The 24,202-nt window shown below is 45.6% G+C and overlaps 1 protein-coding gene across 2 annotated transcripts in view; it reads right to left on the minus strand.

The window, feature by feature from the left end:
- Positions 1 to 24,202, minus strand: part of NINL (ninein like) — a 156,933-nt gene that overhangs the window by 51,976 nt on the left and 80,755 nt on the right. For both annotated transcript variants that reach the window (XM_032849436.1, XM_032849435.1), the window contains 6 exons: positions 15,438 to 15,534; positions 10,748 to 10,926; positions 8,860 to 8,926; positions 7,065 to 7,255; positions 6,199 to 6,351; positions 2,991 to 3,161 (listed from right to left, as the gene is read on the minus strand). In XM_032849436.1, the coding sequence (XP_032705327.1) occupies positions 2,991 to 3,161; positions 6,199 to 6,351; positions 7,065 to 7,255; positions 8,860 to 8,926; positions 10,748 to 10,926; positions 15,438 to 15,534 (858 nt within the window). The remainder of the gene's footprint in view (positions 1 to 2,990; positions 3,162 to 6,198; positions 6,352 to 7,064; positions 7,256 to 8,859; positions 8,927 to 10,747; positions 10,927 to 15,437; positions 15,535 to 24,202) is intronic.

A 24,202-nucleotide genomic window follows, 5' to 3' on the forward strand; every position in this document is an offset into this window, starting at 1 on the left:
ACTAATAACACTTGCTGCATTTGCTTTTCTCATCTTGAGTATTCTTGACCCCTGCTTCTTTCTATGACGTCAAAAAATCAGTCATGTCCAAGTCCAGAGGCAGGCACCACGTCAGGGCCTGTAGATAAAGAGCCACCGCATTCCCAGATCACACGTGGGAACGAGGCATGCTCCCTTTTTTAACTTATACCACAGACACTTGATTTTCACTGCTCCCCCACCTCCCAAAGCACTTCTGAAGAGAAATGACAGAAGGCAAAAACATGACAGGTCACAGCAGCAGCTTCTGGGTCAAGGAGAAAGGAGTCATCAAAAACCACAAGGGATGGGTAGAAACCGGTCTCCAAGACAGCCCCGTGCCCCTCGCCTTCTGGTATCCACTCCCAGGTCCTCCCCTTCCACACCGAGCAGTGTCAGCCCACAGGGTACTGAGGAGGTGACAGCATACAGCTTCCAAGGCTGGGGTGTGGCAGACACATTGCCTCCTCCCCGCCCTCTCTGAGATGGTGCTCCAGGGAAACTGCTGCCCAGGTGTGAGGACACTCAACCAGTCCGAGGAAGGGGCCCTATGCAAGAAAGGAGGCCCTCCCACCTAGAGCAAGCATCAATCTGCCAACTTGGAAGAAGCAGCTCGGCCCCAGTCAGGCTCTCACAAGGCCTCTGACCAACCTCAGGGGAGACCCTGGGCTAGAACTACCACTAATTCCCAAATTCCTGACCCACAGAAGCGGCTCTGTATGAGAACAGTCATTGTGTGTGAAGGTGTAATTCAATGGTGATTTGTTGAGGAGGGACAGATAACCAATCCCAGGCCTCCTCACAGAGCATCCCTGAGGGCCTGGCCAGGCACTTCCTGAAGTGCCCTGAAATGGCCAGGCATCTTGAGAAGCTGGGTACATGACACCAACAAGTCCAGGTTGAGGGCTCACTCAGCTGGGTGCTTCCTTGGGCAGCAGCCTGTGGTCTTGACCACCAACGTCACAGGTAAGCAGTTTCTGAGAGTGCTGCAGGCAGGAAGGGGCCTGACTCGGCATGCCAGGACCTGGACCACCTGTCCCACTTACTGGTGCACAGGCAGCCACCCCATCTGTCACATGAGACAGAAACACCTTCCAGGCTGCATGAGGAGTAAATAACATCACAAATTTCACAGGTCCTTGCTTGGTGCCAAGTGCTGAGAGTTCAGTAAACATCGTAGCCTTTCAACAAAATGGAAGCAAACTCAGAATGCAACTGGTAAATTATAAATTGCTAAAGAACTGGAAATACTCTGTGATAGCAGGAAAGCAACAAAAATGTTAAGTTATGAAATGTCAGAGGCAAATTTGAGATTCACCATCTGTCAGGTTATGATGGCAGCTGACCCACCTCCAAATGACAGGGAATCAGAACATAGTTTCAGGGAGAATCCCCAAACCATGAATTCCTTTGCTCTCTACCCTCCCTACCAGCCAATCTAGTGATCTGGGCTTGGCCTCTGGCTCTCAGAACAGTTCCAACGGCCAGGTGCCCAGGCCTGTCCTGGCTGTTCAGGCTCCACCCAGGCTGCTGGGTGGTCACATTCAGCAATGGCTGAGTTGAGGTCCAGGAGGGACTGGCTCAAGGTGTCAGGAGGCCTGTCTTAGAGGCTGTTGCTCGACTCCTCCATGTAGTGTTAGTTTGTGTTAATAGGGACATTTTGAGAGGTAATCTGATGAAACCTATCAAGAGTTAAAACTCAAAGCTTCAGGAATCTGGCCTACAAAGAAATACTAGCATAGAAACAGGAAGATACATATACATTTTAAATGCCAAGATTTAAAACAGAAAAAAAAATCTACTTGTACAACAACAGAGAAAAGGTAACATAAATTAACAAGTATATGGTATACAGATTTTGCAAAAAAAATTTTTGAAGCTGGAATATCTAAAATACATATTTCTTCTCTGTGTTGGGGAAGGGCTCTATAGTACTCCCATTAAGCTGTTAGGTTGCTCCTCCTGCAGAGTGGGAGCAAAGGGGAGCAGGCTTTACTATTTTTCTTTAAATTTTCTCTACAGTTGACACTTTTTTTTTTTTTTAACAACAAATTCAGAAATGAAGATCATCAGTCTAGCTTACCAATACACTTCCACACAGTGTGTTCTTCCCTCACCCTTGTCCCGCTCTCAGAGCAGGCTCCCTCCAAACCCCAAGGGTCTGGCCCTAAGCTCCTGGGGGAAGTCAGACTGGCCCCGCTGAGGACAGCCAGGCAGCACACCTCTCCATGTCCCACCCAGTGGAGGGAGGGTCTGGGCAAGCTGGGGTCTGTGGGGAGAAGAGCTTGCCCAGGCTGGCAGGCAGCTCTGACAGAATTCAGGTTCACTACAGAGCTTGTCCTCAACAAATGGAAACACTCAGACTACTGGGACTGTGACATCCAGTAAGAGTCTCTACCACAAGGAAGGAAATTTCCTTCCCTTGTCTGGGATTGACTCCCTCATCCAGGCAAGCAGAACATCTCCAAGGTTAACAATGAACTGAAGGGAATGTCAGTAAACTAAAACATATTTTCAAATGGATTTGTTTCAGACTGTTGTTTTTCTGCTTATTATCTTTTTAAATTAAAAATCTCCTATATTTTAAAGATTTTCATTTATTTGTCAGAGAAAGAGAGAGAGAGAGCACACGCACAAGCAGAGGGAGCAGCCGACAGAGAGAGAAGCAGGCTTCCCACCAAGTAGAGATCCCGAGGCAGGACTCAATCCCAGGACCCTGGGATCATGACCCCACCCGAAGGCGGACACTTAACCGACCAGGCCACCCAGGCATCCCAAAATCTCCTATATTTTAATAGCAAAAAATACAGAAGAAAGTGATTACAACAGGCCTTTCCTACATGGGGTTCTCTGCAGAGAGTTAAGGGCCTATGTGTCTGGGATACTCTGTCCGGCCTCCTCTGTGTGCAGAGGGCCCCAAGATCCCCCCGGATGTTCTCCCGGGGGCAGCTCTGAAGAGACCAGTTCCAGACCTGCAAGATCTCCCTGCCATTCGGAATTCCCTCCTGCGCCCACAGGGCGATGAGCTGCTCGGGACCCGCAAAGCCAGTGCCGTCATCAATGCTGCACAAGAGACGCAGGCCTGAGCACACAGACACTAGGGACGACGTTGTGGCAGTCGGGCAGCCACCCTCCTCCAGGACCTGCAGGGAAAGCAAAGGGACCTGTCAGCACTTCGGCCTCCTGTCCATTTTTAGGATTTTCCAACCTCAGCAGCCTATGCTCAGCCCTTCGCTGTCTTGTTCAGGCCCAGTAAGAACCACTCACACAGTGACTAGGAAACAGAGACAAGGCACCATCACACAGTGTGCCCAAGACTGCATGGCTCTGTGGGCAACAACTCGGAGATTTGAACCCAGGGCTCTGGACACCCAGCCCACTGCCTTTGCAAGGACCCTGGTGCCTGCTTTCCTACCGTCCACCAGAGGTCTTGCCCAGGGAACGCATCCTAGGGCCCTTGTGGCCTGACCAGTCAGCATAAGCTGCTTGGTGGGAGACATGAAGCAGTTTTAACCTCTCTCCCCGATGCAGTAATGGTGAGCACCTGGCCTCTCAACGGGAGAGCCAGAGATGGCAGAGATGGCACCTGCCAATGCTAGGAAATCCAGCCTATGGAAAGAAACTCGAGACGTGCTTGAAAAGAGGAGGTGGAATGGCCCAAAGTCACACATTTCCCTAGGCCTCAGAAACACATCTCACAGCTGACAGAACTGGGGAGTTTGGGCTTTTTTTAAAGATTTATTTATTTATTAGAGAGAGAGACAGTGTGAGCAGGGGGGAGGGGCAGAGGGACAAGCCGACTCCCTGATGAGGATGGAGCTGATGTGGGGCTTAATCTCACGACCCTGAGATCCAGAACTGAGCCAAAAATCAAGAGTCAGATGCTCAACCGACTGAGCCACCCAGGAACCTCAGAACTGGGGCGTTTTAAGAAGAAGGGGAAAAAATCTCTTGGCCAGAAAACTGATCTATTACAGTTATGGGCTATAAGAATCCGTCGTCAAGCAGGGTTATTTTCTGCTGGGGCGCTTGGGTGGCTCAGCTGGTTAAGCATCTGCCTTTGGCTCAGGACATGATCGCAGCATCCTGCAGTGCATCTGGATACTTGCTCAGCAGAGAGTCTGCTTCCCACCCCCTTTCTTCCTTTGCACCTCCCCACCACTCAGGCTCTCTCAAATAAATGAAGAAAAAAAAAAAAAAGAAGAAGAAAGAAAGAAAGAAAACTTAAAAAAAAAAAAAAAAAAAAGAGGATTGTTTTCTGCCCCAGGCAGAACAAGCATTTGATGTCTGAGGCCACAGGAATGAGGAGCAGCTGCCCCTTCTTTCTGGCCACCAGGGCTTCCACCACACTGCAAGGGCTCCCCTCCTTGCTGGCTTCCTTTCAACCTCCCTCACAGGAGTCTCTTGCTATTCCCAAACATTCCAAGTTTGTCTCATTGCCTAAAACACTGTCCCCCAACACTTCCATGGTTGTGCTTCCTAGGGCTCTGCTCTGACAGCCCCTCCTAGACCACCATGCTCCCTCCCCACACTCAGTCCTCAGCAAGTGCTCCCAGACCCACACACCCTCATCTGTTCTCAGTTGTATTCCTACCTCTCCAGAAACACTTTCTCATGAACTGGTGCTCACTAACTTGTGCTAGGTACAGCCTATAGGTACAGTCTATTTACAGCCCTATAAAGTAAGCGTTTCACCCAGGGGAGCGAGAAGCTCAAGAATGGCTTGGAACGTGGCCATGGCCATGTGGAGAAGCTCAGATACCCAAATGCATCCCGACCACCCTTATCTCCCTCCCACCTGTTTCCTTGGTGAGGCCTGTGAGCTTGAGGACAGGTGTGTCTAACAGGAGAAGGTGGGGGCTGGGCTGCATACCTGAGGGCCCAGCAGCACCATGCCACCCCAGAGCCCACAAACACAGGACGCAATACCCTCCACCCACAGCCATGTGGGCTCAGGGCACTTCCTGGGCAGTCAGGTGTTCCTTGGGCCCTGCCTCCGACTAGAGGTGGGTCATGCCTGGCCTCAGACCTGCGCCCCACAGCTCAGAGCCCTGGCCAGCTGTGCCTCCTCATTGGGACACAGGAACAGGGACAGCTCCACCACAGAGGAAGCACCCTCCTTCCACTGGCACCAGGCACAAGCTGGTGGGACTTCATTGTGGCCTCTGACCTTACATGGCCTGACACCTTCTTTTAATGCTCTTAGTTTCTTCTCTGTCCATTCTCTTCAGGTTCAGATTCAGAAGCTGGACTCTCAGATTACCCAGCCTAGCAGAAACAATGTCACTGGTCCTGCACCACTGCCCACAAACTATGGGATCAGCCACATCAGCAAGCCTCTTCAGAGAACCATGCCCTGTGATGGAAGAGGGAGGTTTTCCTGTGCTGGGATGGAGAAAAACCAAATGCTAAGCCAACAGTCACCAAACGAGATCACAATGAACTCATTTATTTATTTATTATTAAAATTTTTAAGGAATTTACTTATTTATTTAACAGAGAAAGAAACAGACAGAGATTGAGAGCACAAGCAGGGGAGTGGCAGGCAGAGGGAGAAGCGGACTCCCCACTGAGCAGGGAGCCCGATGCGGGACTCTGATCCCAGGACTCCAGGATCATGATCTAAGTCGAAAGCAGATGTTTCACCGACTGAGCCACCCAGGTGTCCTGAGACCAAATTTAAATAACTGCCCCCAATCTGCTCTCCTCTATCTGCAGCGACCTGGTATTTGTATGAGAGAGAAAATTTAGGAATATAGGACAGGGAGAGCACAGGGTAAGGAGTACCAGGGGAACTACTCCTAGGGAAGGTATGGAATGCTCTCACTGCACCACAACAGGGAGGAGAGAAGGAGCTCTCCTACTGGACGGCAGCCTATCCCACAACCAAGGAAGGCTGCCAGGTAAACCTCATTGAATACTTATGAGGCACCCATTTTACATATGAAGAGCCTGTGGCTCAGAGAAGGCAAGTAACTCAAACAGGGACACACAGCTAGGGAGGGGCAATGCCAGATCAGCCACAAGACCTGTGTGGTTCTAGAATCTGGGTCACATGGCCTCCCACTAACACACGTACGTGTACACACCCCCACCAACTCCCAGGTCTGCGAAGATGCTGAAGGCCAGAGAGCAACAGCACTTATTGCTGTGGTTCAAGGCTTAATCATCCCATTTTACCTGGTAATGAGACCAGGATATGCTCGGTTTGACAGGAGTGGAAGATTCTGGAAGTGAAGTGGGCCCATGATTGAACAGGCCAAGCTGAAATTCCTCAAGACTCACTCTGCCGTCTCCGTCTTGATCCAGTTTGTTAAACAGATCCTCCAGTTCCTAGACAAAAGCCACCACACCAGTGCTGAGGCCACCACCACCCAGGCCTTCCCTCCCCAAGCTGGGCAGTCTGCTCATCCTTACCAAATTCAAACTGTCTGGGAGACTCTGAGCTCCCTTGACTCTGGCCTGTGACATCTCCACACCTGGTCACTTTCCACCCTGCTGTGAATGGATGCCACCTGCACTTCCTAATTCCACAAATATCCATTCAGAGTCTACCATGCCAGGAACTCACTGGATGGTAAGAAGACATACATATGGAAGGTGCCCTAGGCCCCCAGCAGTTCAGGAACTACCAAGGACAGCAGGGCTAAGAAGAATTTTACCAAGGGGGAGCTTCCCCATCACCACTGCCCACCCCTGCAGAAAGAAGGAGGGGTGAATTCAGCCCCTGGGGAGCACAGCCTGCTTCAGAGGGCATGATATGTGGGCTGGATGGTAGACCTGAGCAATGCAAGAAGGGGTTAGTGTACTCTAGGCAGAGGAAGGGTCAGGAGTGAAGATGCTCAGATGTCAGTGAGGCAGGCCACTTGTGACCTGCGTGGGTGCAGACCTCAGCAGCAGCACTGGGAGTTATCAGAAGACTTCTGACCAGAAAGTAGTACAACCACATCAGTGTCTGGAGAGTAAAGGGACTCCCCAGACCCAACATCAATCTGACCATCGCAAAGAGCCCGTCCTCCAGTGTGGTCTGCCTTGGCCCCTCTCACCTCCTTCTCTAGTCCCTGGAGCCCGATGCTTTCACAGACGATGGCCAGCTCTTGCTCATTGAGGTGGCCACTACTGCCAACACCCAGCTCTTCCCAGATGCCCCGGACCCGGCTCTCAGGGGTGTCCAAGGAGGGGCTGCAGGGCTTCTGGAGACACCCAAAGACCTCAGAACCCCAAGCTGGCAGCTGACCTGAAGCAGGGAGAGTGACAGGTAAACCCTATGCTTTAGGTGGAAGCAAACTGAGGGGAACACACCAATGCTGGCAATGTACTCTGAAACCAGAGGGACAGGCAAATGGACACTCAAGTAGCAAAGCGTCAAAGGTGATGGGTACATGGCTGTTCGTTTCTGTGTTTGCAGATTTGCATAATAAAATGTCAGTGGTGGGAACGTTGTGGTCCATGTGGGGAAAGCTTTTTCTAAAGGGAGCCTCCTAAGTCAGAATTCAGACCACTGAAAGCACATAAAAGAAGGCTGTATTATTTGTATTTATCAAAAAGAAAAAAAACAAACAAAAAAACCCCCAAAAACACACATAAAAATAAAACCCAAAAAACTAGACAAGTTATTTAAAAAACAATTTTGAGAAACTTATGTTTCTGAGCTTTGCCAGAGAGACAACTTGTGGAAGAACACAGTCGTGGGCATGCCCATGAGAAGCCATCCATGGATGAGCCTTGCTTCAAGCCAGACATCCCCTCCACGGCCAGTCCATACTGGCCTGTGTGCTCACGAACAGCATTGTGCCAGGCTGAGGAAAATGCCTTCTCTGAGATCCCTTCTAGCTTAAAGAGTATGAAATTTCTAAAAACACCTCTGATACTAGGGTTTTTTCCTCAGGAATGGTGGAGGAGGTAAATCAATCCTCTGAGGTCTGATATGAGTTTCATGCACTACTGTCATCTCTAATCCAGTGCAAAGGTTCCTGCTCAAGGCTAGGAGGAACCTGCAGGTGAAGACCCCAAATCCCACCATGTACAACGTTCCCAGCCAGTCCTTCCTCTCCTGCCCTAAATTTATACTTCGAGGCCGAGGCAGTTAAGATGTGGTGGCCTGGCTGCTCTTCCTGATCTATGTTCATCCAGCAGCACAGATGGGTGCTCAGGTCAGTTCCTCAGACATCCACCAAAGTAAACAACGATCAGTGGCCCTTGTCCTTAAGGACCACAATCTAGAGCATGCTTGGTTCCAGCTGCTGATTTTTAATCCAACAGAAATTCAAGGGCAATTCAGGTCTCTCCCTTTGAATCAAGTTTCTGTACTTTCTGCCCTGTGACATGCTCAGGGCATCCACAGACCCACATGTGGGTACACTGCTGCTGCCTTCTGGTTATTCCTGCAAGGCTCCCGAGGACCAGGATTATGTCTGGCATTTCTACTGGAGCACAGACAGGGCCGCTGACAGCTGCCAAGACTGCTTGCACACAGTTAGGAAGAGGATCTGCCGAGGCCTGACACATCAAGAAGGCAGTACAACAGGACTGAGAGCACCCGAAGGCCATGCCTGCCAGCTGGGGTCACACAGGTCCTCACAGAATATGAGACAGGGCAGGACATACTGCTCATTGAGCCAGCGGCCTCTAAGGGTCTGTCCCCAGGGGATGCTGAGGATCAAGTGACCACCTCCCAGCTGGGACTACCTCTGGAATAGGGGGCTCCCCAGGGACACCACCCACTCTGCATGCTTCCCAGGAAATTACACATGGTTGGCTCACTGCCTAATGACCTAGCTCCTTGAACTTCAAAGCACTGGTCAAAGGGAGGCAGCACCAACCATGAAGCTGTGGCTTTACCTCGTGCTTCAAACAACTCATTCTGAGGTTCTTTAGCACTTTCACCTTCTTCGTCTGACTTGAGACTCTGTGAAAATGAAGAGAAAGATATAAATTCCCCAGAGTATGCGGCAGTGGCCAGAGCTCCAGGAACAGACAGAAAGGTATGTTCTGGGGTAGGGAAGGGACTGAGGAAGAGGAACAACAAGCTGGTGAGATGTAGCTCCTCGAGGGAAAGCCCACACCTGCAGGAGGGCTCTGCACCCAGGCCAAGAGGCGCCGACACAGAGCAGCTCCCTCTCACAGACTAAGTGCTACAGTGTAGACACAGGGACACAGGAAGTTCCTCAACATAAACCAAAAATCAGTAGTTCACACTAAAAACATCATCAGGCACTTGTACCCTAAAAGGAGAGAAAATGCTTCCCAATCAACAGGTCCTTGTGTCACTGGCTTCAGACACTAGCACTGGAGAGGAGTTGCTGTGGGGCATGGTCAACCTGCCATCACACCACATCATCTTGACATAAGCTTAATGGTCCTCACCTCTCCGCACCCCATCCCTTATCATCCTTATCAGTTCAGCCAACAGTTGGAAGGAGAGTGGCTTTCTCTGTCTCTCCAAGAGCTCCAGGGACAGCATGATGTGTAGCAAACACCTGACACCTCAGGGCCCTTTGCAAGCTGCACCATGCAGAGTGCAGGCCACCAAGAAACACTTGACTCAAGTGAAAACCTCGTTATTGTGGCCAAGTCAGCCAACTAAAAGTCAAAGTCTGCTTTTGACAGGTGCTGTGTTTCCCACGACTGATCCTGGAAGGAATGCCAAGTTGACCAAGACTCAGCACCCCTCAGAGCCAGCACTGAAATGAGAGTGGAATTTTTCTAATGCATTCAGCCCAACCAACAACCTTAAAAACAACATTTTCCTTTGTTCTAATTCTAGGGATCCAAGATGGTTTTACCAAGCAGAATGGTACAATGGAGATAGAGCTGATGCCTCAGACCTCCAACTCTAAGGACCAAAAATTAAAGAGGATAAAAAAGTGAACACCTGAGGTTTGCTGGTATTGTCTACGCATATAACACCCCTGAGCAAAGGGACTCCAGGATTAAAGTAGATATGTTTGCCTCAACAAATGCTGAACACATAAACAAATTAATGTGAGAGGCCCAGAGCTGTCTTACTAAAAATAAGTCCCCATAAAGCCCCACCAGACAAAGTATACATCACAGACAGCAGGAACCAGGAACCTTCTGAAATTCTTGAAAATAGGTCTAAGGAATCCATAGTTAACTTGAAGCTGTGGCTCTGCTCATGGATATTTCCTAACACAAAGGCTATTGGGCTCCAGCAGCCCATCTCCTGGGTTGGTCCCAGCGGCAGTGAACAACTCAGGGACAGGCAGGGCTAGAATTAACCCCCAAAGCCCCGGGAGGTGTCTGGTACATCTTCACCAAATTTTAAGTGTGTGGGCCTTGGTATGTTCTAAGTATTCAAGGCAGGTGGGACTGTGGGTTTGGTACTTCCAAATTCCTAACCTTGCAGGAGCATCAGAAGAGCATCTTCCTTTTCTTTCCTCACTCCTATGAAACCATAAAACCAGTCTTCTTGCAGTGCTGGGGGAAAGCTGGTGGTGGTAAGCAGGGAAGGGAAAGAAACAAGTGATTTGGGCACCAATTCTCCGCTGCCCCAATATCTAAAGGAGTAACTTGCTGGCCAGAACTTCCCTGCAGACAATCAGACCCAGAGATGCTTTAGAATGAAATGTCGTTTCCCAATGTGTACCCATGTTTCCGGTGATTTGAGATGCCCAGGAATGCCCACCTGTCCTCACATTCTCTTGTAGTCATGTCACCATGACTAATGAAATGGCGACCCGGGGTAGGGAAAGGGAACTGGACCCACCTCCACACTTTCCAAAGACGCAGAGCGGCGGAGCTGGCCTCTCCCAGGGGTCCAGGCCTGCTGTTCTGGTAAAAATTTGGCTCCTACTGCAGGGCCACCTGGCTCAGGCTCGGGCCGGCTCCAGCGACCGTACCACTTAGAGCCGCTCACGTACTTTGGTGGGACAGCACGAGAGGCCGCTGGAAAGAAAACAGGAGGTTTGGTGGGGGGCCCACACACCCTGCTGCAACACATTCCAAGATGTGGAGTGCTGCTCTCACAGATGCACACAGAGAACGTCTGGAAGAACACAGAGAACAGTTAACAGCAGTCAATCGATTCTCCCTAACCCTCAGGCACAGGACTGAGACACCCAGGCTGGGAGACAGGGACTTTCTACGCTAAACCCTATGTGCTGTTTAAATTTTTCTTTTTTAAAACATTTTATTTATTTATTTGTCCAAGATTGAAAGAGAGAGAGAGTGCGCGACCATGCGTGCACAAGCAAGGGTAGTGGCAGGCAGAGGCAGAAAGCAGACCCTGGGATTGTGACCTGAACCAAAGGCAGACACTTAACCCAACTGAGTCACCCAGGTGTCCCTGAGTGTTTTCTGAGCATATTTTGCTTTTTTTGTGGAGTAAAAGACTACTACTAATAAGAAAAGACTTCTTGAGACTATGGACTCTGAAAAACAATCTGAGGGTTTTGAAGGGGTGGGGGGTGGGAGGTTGGGGGAACCAGGTGGTAGGTATTAGAGAGGGCACAGATTGCATGGAGCACTGGGTGTGGTGCAAAAACAATGAATACTGTTACACTGAAAAGAAATAAAAAATTTAAAAAAAAAAAAGACTTCTTGTTTATATAATAGAAGACTAGAACTAATGGCTTATTAGAAAAAAAGGGAAAAACCCTCCAATAATCCAGCGACATACTGCTCTTGAGATCAGAATGTCACTTCCCACCCTGTTCACCTCTGGACCCAAGCTGTGCAGGACCATCAGGGCACTGTGGGCGTGAACCACACACACAGCCCCGAAGGCTGAAACTTTGCAGGTCTGAAGTCTGGCACAGAGGCAGGCTCGGGTTTTAGTTTGGGATTCATGACAATCCCTTAAACCCTAACAACCCCTTGTATATCCTTCTTCTTTCCTGACCTATCCACTTCTGTACAGAGCAGCTGGGGCCTCTCAAGACAGAGAACAAACAACACTGACTCTGTGTGGAATCTGGGTGGGGAGGAGACAGACTGGGGAGGGCATCATGGCAGTGACCAGGACAGGACACAGGTTCAGAGAAAAGTAACCAGAGTGGGCTGGCTGGACAAAAAGGCATAGGGTCCAGTGAAGAAAGGCCAGGCCAGGAAAACTGAGCAGCATTTCACTGAGAGGTGTCATGCTCCTTTGAGCCAAGTACCACACTATTCCTTTCTTCCATGTCCCCAATAGCCAGGCCACAGCCCCTGCCCTTAGGACCGCATCAGACGAGGGGGCTGGGTATAGCCTGGCCACATGGAAGCACAGTGATACCAGTGGCAGACAGACACTGGGGTGGAGGAAGGAAGATGCCGAGCTCCACATGGGATAGATAGACTGTGAAGTGATAGCATGACATTTAAGGCAGCTGACAACACTCAGGGTGAATACAGCATTGCTCACCTCACTGGGGTACTTGAAGGTAATTATGGACACTATGCCAATCACCCTGGACAACAGGAATGTGATGTGCTGAAGAGGAGGGCAAAGTGTCCAAGTCAGCAGAAAGAAAACAAGAGAAACTCTGAGCAGACCCAGTGGCATTTGGAAGGGGGAAGCTACAAACATGGAAAAAGGCTCCCACCAAAAAGCTGCCAAAAGGCTAAGTGAGGACCAGTGAATCCAGGCTCCTGCATCTGAGCATGGTTTCTGGTTAGAGAGAGGCTGCAGGCTGATTAATAGGGGCGGAGGAAGAAGCTTCCACAGTGAGGTGGTTGAGGAAGAGGGGAAAGTTCTATCAGGCAGGAAGTGGGAAGCTGGGGTACATTAAGGAAACCAAGCACAGAAAACTCAGAGTGCCTCTGATACTCCCCACCTTTGGCTGGCACGAGGCAATGAGTGTCAGGCCACACATATGACCCTTTAAAAACCTTTGAAATCCAAAAGAAAAGAAAAAAAAAACAAAGAAAACAACAAAAAAGTAGAATAAGTGGAAAAAACCTCCAAGTCCTAGAATAGTTCCTTTCTCTTTGGAGGAACTGAGCGTGCATCCACAGATCCAGTTTTATGTTTAGAAGCTCCAAGCATGGGGGCGCCCAGATGGCTCAGTGGGTTAAAGCCTCTGCCTCAGCTCAGGTCATGATCCCAGGGTCCTGGGATCGAGCACTGCATCGGGCTCTCTGCTCAGCAGGGAGCCTGCTTCCCTCTCTCTCTCTGCCTGCCTCTTTGCCTACTTGTGATCCCTCTCTCTCTGTCAAATAAATAAATAAAACCTTTAACAAAAAAAAAAAGAAAAGAAAAAAAGAAGCTCCATGCACTCTCCAGCATGGGAGGGGACCTGCAGTGTCAGGGATTCCACACCTTTCCATTCCTGTATGCCATCACCGTGTACACATTCCCAAATCCTGTGTTCCTAAAGGCCAGTGGTCTTCTTCAGCTCTTAGGGAAGAAAAGTGTCAGATAAAGCAACCAGTGAATGCCCTGAGGGTCCTACACATGGTTCCCACCGCTCCCCCCATGGCAAGGTTCTCCGCACTATACCCAGGTGCTCTGCAGCCTTCGGCAGTGGAAGGAGTGGGTTCTGTCTACACTGCATATAAAAGGGCCCGGGGCTTGCAATTGGAAAACTGTGACTCGAGTCTTGGTCATCACTTACTAGCTGTGGGATATTGAACAAATAAATCCCTTCACAATTTAGGCCTCAGTTCCTCATCTGAAGAACCTCAGGGAATCTGGTACACTGAAGACAATCAATGTGAGCTCTCATTCTTTCTACTTCCCACTTCCCTGCCCCAAGCCCTCCCACACTGCTATCCCTGCTATCCAGTCACGTAGCTTCTCCAGACCCAGGATCCGCCATGGCAGGAGGCTGCCGGGGGCCGAGGGAAAGAGCTCCCTGCCCGATCTGCTCATCAATTGCATGTCTCCAACTTCTAACACAGTGCCCCATGCCCCCTTTCACTCACCTGCCCAATACTCATCAGAGACAGCCAAGATGGGTCGGAAGTATGGCTGCCACTCACAGTCTCAAGTCTGATGGAGCAGGTACTAACAACAATGTCTGTCAGCATCTTCTCACCCTTACCCCACAATCTACATGTCCCTGAATGGACCATTCTCCAAACCCTCCCTCCACCTCCTGACCACTACCAAAGCCAGAGGGCAACCCCCCTCCGGACACCACTTCCACTTGGGCTATCTTTGCCCCAGCAGCCCCATTCCCATAACGGGAGTCTAGTTAGGCCTACCAGCACAACGCAACATTACTGTCTGACAAAAGACACAGCGAGGTCTGTCTCTGGCTGCTGGCATCCTGCCTGCTCTGCCAACCTCCGTGGTCTGGATACACCTGTGTCTGCACTAAGGTTTCAATTCTCAAAACTTCAGCTGCTCTACGTCTACTTTATCTTGTTAACAGCCCATGCTGTAAGCATAGCACATGATATTATTTGACACTTATGATACCCTGATTTATCATAAGTATACATTTGCTCTTCATCTCATCCCTGGCTCGGAGCTCCTATAACCCATGGAATTTCCTAAGTGACAAGAGCAACCAAACCTGAGTTTATGTTAATGAGGTGACTTCTGGAAAGCCCCTACGGTTGGAGGCTGGTTGCCCAGGGACACAACCATGTGATCTGAAGGTCAGCAGAGAGAAAACAAGAGAACCTCTGAGCAGACCCAGTGGCCTTTGGAAGGGAGAAGCTACAAACAGGAAAGCTACAAACCCTGACCTCCAGGGAAGGGGGACGGGCTGGAGATGGGAGTTCAATCACCAATAGCCAATGATTTGAACCATCATACCTACGTAATGAAGCCTGCATAAAAACCCATCAGGATGGGGTTCAGAGAGCTCCTGGGGTGAACACATAGAGATTGGGGGAGAATGGCATGCCTGGAGAGGGCACAGAAGCTCTGCATCCTTTCCTCACACCTTGCCCTGTGTCATCTTCCACCTGGCTGTTCCTGACTTACATTCTTTTATAATAAACTAGTGATCTGGTAAGTAAACTGTCTTCCTGAGTTCTAGGAACTCCTCATGCAAATTAATTGAACCTGAGGAAGGGGTTGTGGGAGCCTCTGATTTAGAGCCAGTCACTGGACCTGAGACTAAAGTGCGGCCACTTTGTGGCCTGTGGGATCTGATGCCATCGGCAGGTAGGCAACGTCAGGACTGAGTTACAATGTAGGAAACCCAGGTGGTGTTGGAGAATTGCTAGTGTGGGACAGACTACCACACATCTGGTGAGCAGAAGTACCGTGTATAAAGGAAAACAATAGAGCTTCTCCTTTGCAACACTATTGCACAAATAAGGAAGCAAAAGAAGAAAAAACCCAAAGTCTTATCCCAGTCCACACAGGTTGGCAGTAAGGGAGTGGAGTTACAATTTAGTTCTCAGACCTGCTATAGTCTTCAATCTGAATATCACACTCCAGAAGGTAACAGATAAATAATGAAAACAACAACAACAACAACAACAACAACACTTGAAGTAAGAGGAAGAAATCCTCTTACTTGATTCCAAAGAACTACTGTCTTCATCAGAGGAGCCAACACCAGCACTTGATGACAATACTGCCACAAAACCTTCCTTAAATTCCTCAAAGTTAACCTGGTGAATATAAGAAAAGAGAGGTTAGCACTACTTTCAACAGATCTTAGCATTTTATTTTTATTCTCAGATGGAAACATCTTAGTGTTGCCTTTAGTTCTGAGACCATTCATTTTCTCTAATATTCACTTAAGATTTTGTTTAAGTAGAAAAATATAACATGAAAAGTAAAAGTAAGCCACAAACTAATCACCAAAAAACCCCTATTACCAATTTTAATGCTTAGAAAACAGTACCCAAAAGGGGGATCTGATGATCATAAAACATTAATATACATAAAGAAAATATCCAGGCTATCGCCACCCCAGCAAGAAATGGAATAATACCATTACCTTAGAGGCTCCTCCACCATGGTTCCTTTCCTAATTAAATTCCCTGCCCCCATACTCTGACTTTTATGGTATTAACATCTTTGCTCTTGTCCTCATTTGTATGTATCCCAGAACAATATGGTTTAGTTTTACCTCTTTTCAAATTTGATCTAAATGGAATCATATGCATATATTCTTTTATATCTGGCTTCTTAGACTCATTATTACTTCTGTAATATTCATTCAAGCAGCCATGTGTAGTGCATTTTCTCTGCTGTGTAATACTCCATTGTTTAACATGCAAAAATGTATTAATCCATTCTTCTACTGATGGATATTCCCATTGTTTCCAGTGGCTGGTTATTTTTTAAAAAAAAAATGCTTTGAACTGCATTGCATATGTGTTTTTAGGAGCTTCTTAGGAGTATGTGCTGAAGAATGGGATTGCTGGGCCATAGAATGGCATTGAAATCCTCTTGGTGAGCTGAATCTTTTACTGCTGTAAAATGCTAACCCTCTTTACTTCAGTAATGTTTTTTACCATAAAGATCTAGCTTTCTTTTGGTTAGTATTTACATGATATATTTTTTCACCAAATTTTAATAATGTCAATTTTTTATATCCATATATTTCAGGTGTCATTTATAAAATCTTTTTTATCTTTATCTTTTAACTATTTAGTCTATTTACATCTAATATAATTACTGATATATTTGGATTTAAAACTACTATTCAATTGTGTGTTTTCAATCTGTCCTGCTTGTGTTTTCTCCCTGGTTCTCTCTCTTAGGATTTACGGACTTTTTTTTTTTTAGTACTTCATTTTCCCTTTATTAAGTTAGAAGTTATATAGTCTATTTCCTTTCTCTGACCATTTATCCTAAAAATTACAACACAAATCCTCAGCTTATCAAAGTTTCCTTTCAGTTGATACTTTTACCCTCTTCCATGACAATACGAAGTCGATGTAACACTTTCATCTACTACAGTCCTGACTTTCATGCCTTTCGTATGAGTTGCCATATATTTGAACTTGTTCCATTTTAAACCCCCACAAAATATTATTTTTTGTTTTATATAATCAATGTTCATTAATAATTATCCAAATATTTACCGCTTTGTTTTTCATTTGTTCTTGTATTTCTGACCTTCTGTCTAGGATAATTTTCATCTATTTGAAGTACATGGTTTAGAATTTCATTTTTCTTAAGTATGCTGATGCTAAATTCTTTTTAGTTTGATTGTCTGAAATGTTTTTTTAATTTCACTTTCGATAGACTTTTCAAGCAGATAAACAATTTATTAGAAAAATAGTAAAAATAGTAAAAATGACCAAGATGTCCACAAATGGAAAGGGCAAGTAAATTATGATATAGTCAAAAAATGAAATGATGATGGAAAAAACACTAACAAGATGAACTGTATTTCACAGATATAGAGTAAAGGAAGTCAGAGAGTATGTACTGAGCATGTACTCTGTTTTTCCATTCTACAAAGATCAGAAACAGGCAAAACAAATCTGTGGTGTTGGTGTCAGGACAATGGTGGCCTTAGTGACAGAGGGTCTGCAAGGAACATGGGGAGGGATTCAGAATGCTGGTTACCCAGCTGTGCTCAGTATAGGATAGTTATTGACTGTGCACTTCTGATATGTGCTCTGTTCTCTATGGGTGCTTCAATAAAAGTCACACAGAAAGATGTCAACAGAAGGGCTTATGTATGTCAAAATATCACCAGTAAATGCTGGTGTGGAGCTGTAGGTCCAAGTATGCTTCTCAAATCTGGCACAGAATCTGAATGAGAAAACCTCTGTTACTGCCACTGAGCAATAAATGTAGCTGTTTGCCTGGGATACCCATGTTATTGTAACCTGACATTGGATTATTTGTGTATTTGTTTATTTTTGTCTCCCCAACTAGCATGTGAGGACACTGCCGGCAAACAGTAGTACTCAACAAACATTTCTTGGATGTGTTGGTCTCTGTATCTTTTCATAACTGAGCAGAACTCCCCTTCTAATGGGTGCATTCTTTCACTTTTACTCTTTTTCTTTTTTTTAAGATTTTATTTATTTATTTATTTGACAGACAGAGATCACAAGCAGGCAGAGAGAGAGAGGAGGAAGCAGGCTCCCTGCCGAGCAGAGAGCCCGATGCGGGGCTCGATCCCAGGACTTTGGGATCATGACCTGAGCGGAAGGCAGAGGCTTTAACCCACTGAGCCACCCAGGTGCCCCTCACTTTTACTCTTAAAGGATCTTTTTGCTGAGTATAGAATTCAGGTTGCCAGATGTTTTCTATTAGCACATTGGAAATACCTCTCCACTGGTTTCTGGCTTGTATTGTTACATCTGAGAAGGCAGCCGTCCATCTACCTAATAATTACCTAAATAAAATACATTTATTTTTGCCTGACAGCTTTAAAAAATTATTAAACTTATCATTTTGAGGTAACTATAGATTCACATGCAGTTATAGGAAAAAATGCAGAGATCCTGTGCAACCATCTCTGGCTGCTTTTCCAATGATTTCTCTATGTTTACTTTCAGTTTCACAATAATATGGTCAGGTGTAGATGTCTTTGTAAATATGCTACTTGGAATTCAGTGGGCTTTGGGGATCCTGAATCTATTCTGGAAGGTTTTTTTAGCTATTATATATTCACATAATGCCCCACCTCATTCACTCCTTTCCTCCTGGGATTCCAAATAATGGGATGTTGGAAGGTTGGACCTCCTCATTCTACCTTTACCTTTTGTTATATCTTCGTGCTGTATTCTGAATGATCCCAGTTACTGAATGCTCTCCTTGACTGTGTCTAATTTGCTTAAGGAGCTGTTAAACTCTTGCATTAGGTTTTGATTTTGGCCATCACACTATTTGATTCTAAAAGTTTTATTCGGTGATCCCAGAGTCCTGGAATCGAGCCCCACATCGGGCTCTCTGCTCTGTAAGCCTGTTTCCTCCCCCTTCTCTCTCTCTCTGCCTGCCTCTCTGCCTACTTGTGATCTCTGTCAAGTAAATAAATAAAACCTTAAAAAGTTTTATTCAGTTCTTTGTTCAGATTTATCATTTCTTAGAGTTCCCTTTCCTATAGGTATTTTCAAGCTTTGAAAAAAACTCCTAACACAGTTAGTCACAACAGTTGTTTTATATTGTTTGCAGTAATTCCACTACCTTACAAGCTGTGTGTCTGCCTCTGCTGCCTGTTGTTTTTCCTGGTTCTTGCTGATCCTGTGTTATTTGTGTGCTGGTTATCCTTGATTGCATGCTGGTTATTGTATTTGACTATTAGATGGGGATAATTACAGATCTTGAAGGCTGGCACTTCTTAAGAGAAGATTTTTGTTTGCTTTTGCCAGATGCCTCAGGGCATCACTGAGCAGGACCACCTTTAGCCAAATGAGGTTTATCTAGACCACTGAGAGGTGACAAGCCCAGATAGCAAAAAGCACAATGGCTGTTTCAGATCCTTCCTTAAACTGGGGGCTAGTTTATCAGATTCTCTACCTTGGGTGAGAATCCTTTCCTCCAGGGAGTAAAAGGAGAAGCAGACTCCCTGTGAGCAGGGAGAGCCTAATGTGGGACTGGATCCCAGGACCCCTGGATCATGGCCTGAGCTGAAGGCACAGACCTAACTGACTGAGCCATCCAGGCACCCCTCAACCTGTGTTTTGACATAGATTTCCCTGGTCCTCTGAGGTCCCAAAGACCACATCAATTTCAGTTTCTCAGCAATAATGGGGTTTTGTGTGCTGGACTGAACCTCTCTCAGTGTGTGACTTACAGATTTTTAGACTGGTAATTCTTCACTGACTTATTTCCTCTTTACCATTTTCAAGATCTTTGTTTTTATGACTTTGTTCAGCTTTTTCAGTAGCCCTCACTGGAAAGTCGGCCTGAGTGTGCTAACCTGCTACTACCAGAATGTCTGAAGCCTATTCATACTTTTTTAGGACTGCATAAATTTCATCAGATGGATCTAGCAGAATTTATTTAAGCAATCTCATATTTAAAAGGCTGTTCCCAATCTTTGGCTATTTGAATCAATACTAGAATGAATATCTTGTATAGATTTCACTTCATATGAAGATATACATGATATTTCATCAATTATCATGTCTCTAGCTTCTGCATGTTGCATAGCACATATTAAGTGCTCAAAAATACCTGTTGAAGGGACGCCTGGGTGGCTCAGTCAGTTGAGCGTCTGCCTTTGGCTCAGGTCATAATCCCAGGATCCTGGGATCGAGTCCCTCATGGGGCTCCCTGCTCAGTGGGGAGCCTGCTTCTCTCTCTGCCTGCCACTCCTCTTGTTTGTGCTCTCTCTGACAAATAAATAAAATCTTTAAAAAAAATACTTGTTCAATATATGGAAGCAAAATGAAATGACAACTTTACTTGATCTAATCTTTGATTTCTTTTGTCTTTGATAATACTTATCATCTGATTTTCTTCCAACCACTAAACAGTAGTGGGATCTGATGGCCAAATGTGTTGCCATTTTACCTGATACTATTGTTTTTTCTTAAAGATTTTATTTATTTGAGAGAGAGACAGAAATATTGAGAGAGAACATGAGCAGGGGGAGGGGCAGAAGGAGAGGGAGAGGGAAAAACAGACCCCTTGCTGAGCAGGGAGTCTGCCATGGAGCTCCATCCTAGGGCCCTGGGATCATTACCTGAGCCAAAGGCAGATACTTAAACAACTGAGCCACCCAGGTGCCCCTATCTGATATTATTCTGACTATTCTTGTGTTTCTGAGTTTTCTTCCTTCATAGCTCAAGAAAGGGGGAAGAACAAACCCATAATATTCAGGTGCTTCACCAAAAAGGACACACCATCATCTCTGTATAATCTCACACTCACTCATCACAAATAGAGGTTAGACCCTGTGATTGGCAATCACTTTCAACTCTAAAATTATTATCAGTAACACTATGTTAAGACTTTTTTTTCAAGTATATGCACCCCTATGTTTATTGTAGTATTATTTACAACAGCAAAGATACAGAAGCAGCCCAAGTGTCTGTCAAGAGACGAATGGATAAGGAAAATGTGATATATGTATACAAAGGAATACTGATCAGTCATAAGAAAGGATGAGATCTTGTCATCTGTGTCAACATGGATGGACCCAGAGGGTATTATGCTAAGTGAAGTAAGTACAGAAAGACAAATGCCATAGGATTTCACTTATGGTCATCTAAAAAATAGAATCTAAGAAATAAAACAAATGAATAAACAAACAAAAATCAAAAACAGACTCATAAATACAGAGAACAAATTGACTGATGGTTGCCAAAGAAGAGGTAGTAGGGGGATGGACAAAACGTTGAAAGAAAGTGGGAGATATAGGCTTCCAGTCATGGAATGAGTAACTCACGAGGATAAAAGGCACAGCATAGAGAATATAATTGATGATATTGTAGTAATATATGGTGACAGATGGTAGTTACACCTGTGGTGAGCATAGCATAACATAGATACTTGTCCAATCACTATGGTATACACCTAAAACTACTGTAACATTGTATGTCAACTATATTTCAATTTAAAAAATAATTATTTTTTGAGAGTAAAATTCTCTTTCTAAGCAAATTTAAAATACTAAAGGTAAGATCCTTGCCACTGATAAAGAAACATGAGAACATAACATAAAATGCACATGGGAATTTCCCACACTCCACAGGAATCTTGGGCCACATTAATTTCTGGCCTGAAACCAGACCTTGATAACGTTTCTTTAACAGGAAATAGGAATTAAAAATAAGCATACTTCAATGAATTAAAACATTATCTTTTTAATTCAAATTAATATTGTCCTTCATTTTTGTAACTGAATTGAAGTAGCAATGACCAACATTTACATGATGTCATATAATTTAGTTTCTACAAGGAAACTGGATGTGTGATACTTGAACTGAAAAGCCAATCAATTCTCCTGGATAAAGGATTTCTCTTGATTTTTCTCTGAAATCTACTGAAATCTCCACCATTTGGTTTCTGTTGTAGAAAATGGTGACAACTATCTGGATATTTATGGCTTGATACCAGCTTCCCCTAAAACACCTATAGAAGGTTTCACCTAAGTGGTGGCTCTGTGAGCTATGTCCTTTCTGTGGGACGAGGCAGAGGAACAATAAAAACTCTGACAGCAGAAATAATCCATCATGAGCACTATCACAGTGGAGATGGTATAAAGTATGGGGTGGAGCAGACCCCTAGAGGCATCAGGTGGTGTGGGCACTGCTCTTGAAATGGAAGGGGGGACAACTTCAGGTCAGACACAAGAGCACTAATGGAAGCAGAGCTATTTCTTGATTTACCCAACACCTGACTTGCTTTTTGGAAACAGAAATCATGGCTGTAAGAGAATGGAGTCGGGAGAGACACAAAGATGGATGAACATCCACAGAGCTTTTCCACGTGCCACCATTCATCAGAAAAGTTCAGGCTCCTGTCCTTGCTTATGACTGTCTTATCTCTCCTTCTAACATACCTCCCCATAAAAGTGTGGAGAAACTTCCAGCCTCCCAGAAGGATTACAACTCAAAGGAACTGCTTTATGGGATACCTGTGATGTGGAGGAGGCCAAAAATCTCAATTCCAACTTGATTTTTCTCCTTACTGATGTTCCAATACTAACCTTTCTTTTTCCTATCATAATGTGATGCTTCTTTTTTAAAGATTTTATTCATTTATTTGAGAAAGAGAGAGAGAGAGTAAGCGAAAGAGAAAGTACAAGCCAGGGGGAGAGGCAGAGGGAGAAGCACACTCCCCTGATGTGGGACTCGATCGCAGGACCCTGGGATCATGACCTGAGCCAAAGGCAGACACTTGGCCAACTGAGCCATCCAGGGGCCCCAATGTGAAGTTTCTAAATGTTGTACTATGGTTGCTGGAGGGGAGGGGGTTAGGAGGATAGGGTAGCTGGGTGATGGACACTGGGGAGGGTATGTATTATGGTGAGTTCTGCGTATTGTGTAAGACTGATGAATCACAGACCTGTACCCCTGAAACAGAAAATACATTATATGTCAATAAAAAAATTAAAAAATGTTATACCACTTCTGCACATACAGAACAAAGCAGGGTAAGGCTAGGGAATGATGTGATTTGTTCAATCAGCAGAACCTGCCATCTGAATATGAACCCCAAAGTTTTCTTTTGGTTTTGAATTTTCTCAACTATCAAAAATAACCAAGAAAACCAGATCATCTGTTTATACTGCTTGAATAACCAGAGTGCTGATTTTCACATTGTATGTTTTTTATGATGTTTGAACATTATAAAAAGTACACCTGATTTGGGGCGCCTGGGTGCTACAGTCAGTTAAGTGGCTGACACCTGGTTTCAGCTCAGATCCTGATCTCAGGGTCATGACATCAAAACCTGCATTAGCTCTGTGCTCAGAACAGAGTCTGCTTGACTCTCCTTCTCTCTCCCTCTGCCCGCCCCACCCCCCAAATGAATAAGTAAATCCTTAAAAAAAATACACCTGGGACGCCTGGGTGGCTCAGTCAGTTAAGCATCACCCTGGGGGTCCTGGGTCCTGGGTCCCAAATCAGGCTCCCTGCTCATGAGTAGTCTGCTTCTCTCTCCCTCTGTATGTGTGTGTGCTCTCTTTCTCTCTCTAGCTCTCTCTCTCTAGCTCTCTCTCTCTCTCTCTCAAATAAATAAATAAAATCTTTAAAAATATATTTTAAAAAATACACCTGACTCTTAAGTTCTTAAAAACAACAACAACAACACAAAAAACCAAAAGGCAGGAGTAGAGTAAAAAGAAACAGAGAATGGGTGTGGTCAGCTTAATTGAGGCAGAGCTCCCTAAGAGGGAGTTAACATTATCCTACTGACAGGCATTGGGAAGTAACAAGAGGTACAGTTCATCTGGACTTTCTCCCTGTACCAGCAGTGAGGGTTTTTTCCCTTGGTTTTCTTCATTTGTTTTTGTCCAAGAGCCAATTCAGGAACATCTGCAGGCTGGATTTTTTTTCTCATTTGATAATAAAAATAGTTTCATTGATTTCTGTGGCAGAAAACAAACAAACAAACAAACACCTCTTCCTTCAAAGTTAAGACGACCAACACTGTTTCTATGACATAAGTTAATATCTAGACATAATTAAGAAGTAGGGACAAGGTGGGAAGTACTTTTTAGTATTTCTGTCAGGAAAGCAAGTTGTGGTCTAGGTTCTAGATCACCGTTCTGGATGATCTTCAATTTCCTAGTGAAAAGGAGCAGATAGAGTACTTTCTATCTGGCCTAGATGAAATCACAGGACACCTCTGAATATAGGTATCTTTTGTTCCTGCAGCAGTGGTGTGCACTTGCTTTGTCTAGCTGCTAGAAAG

The sequence above is a fragment of the Lontra canadensis genome, unplaced genomic scaffold, assembly GCF_010015895.1.
Source record: "Lontra canadensis isolate GAN:19392208 unplaced genomic scaffold, GSC_riverotter_1.0 scaffold228, whole genome shotgun sequence".
Lineage (NCBI taxonomy): Eukaryota > Metazoa > Chordata > Mammalia > Carnivora > Mustelidae > Lontra > Lontra canadensis.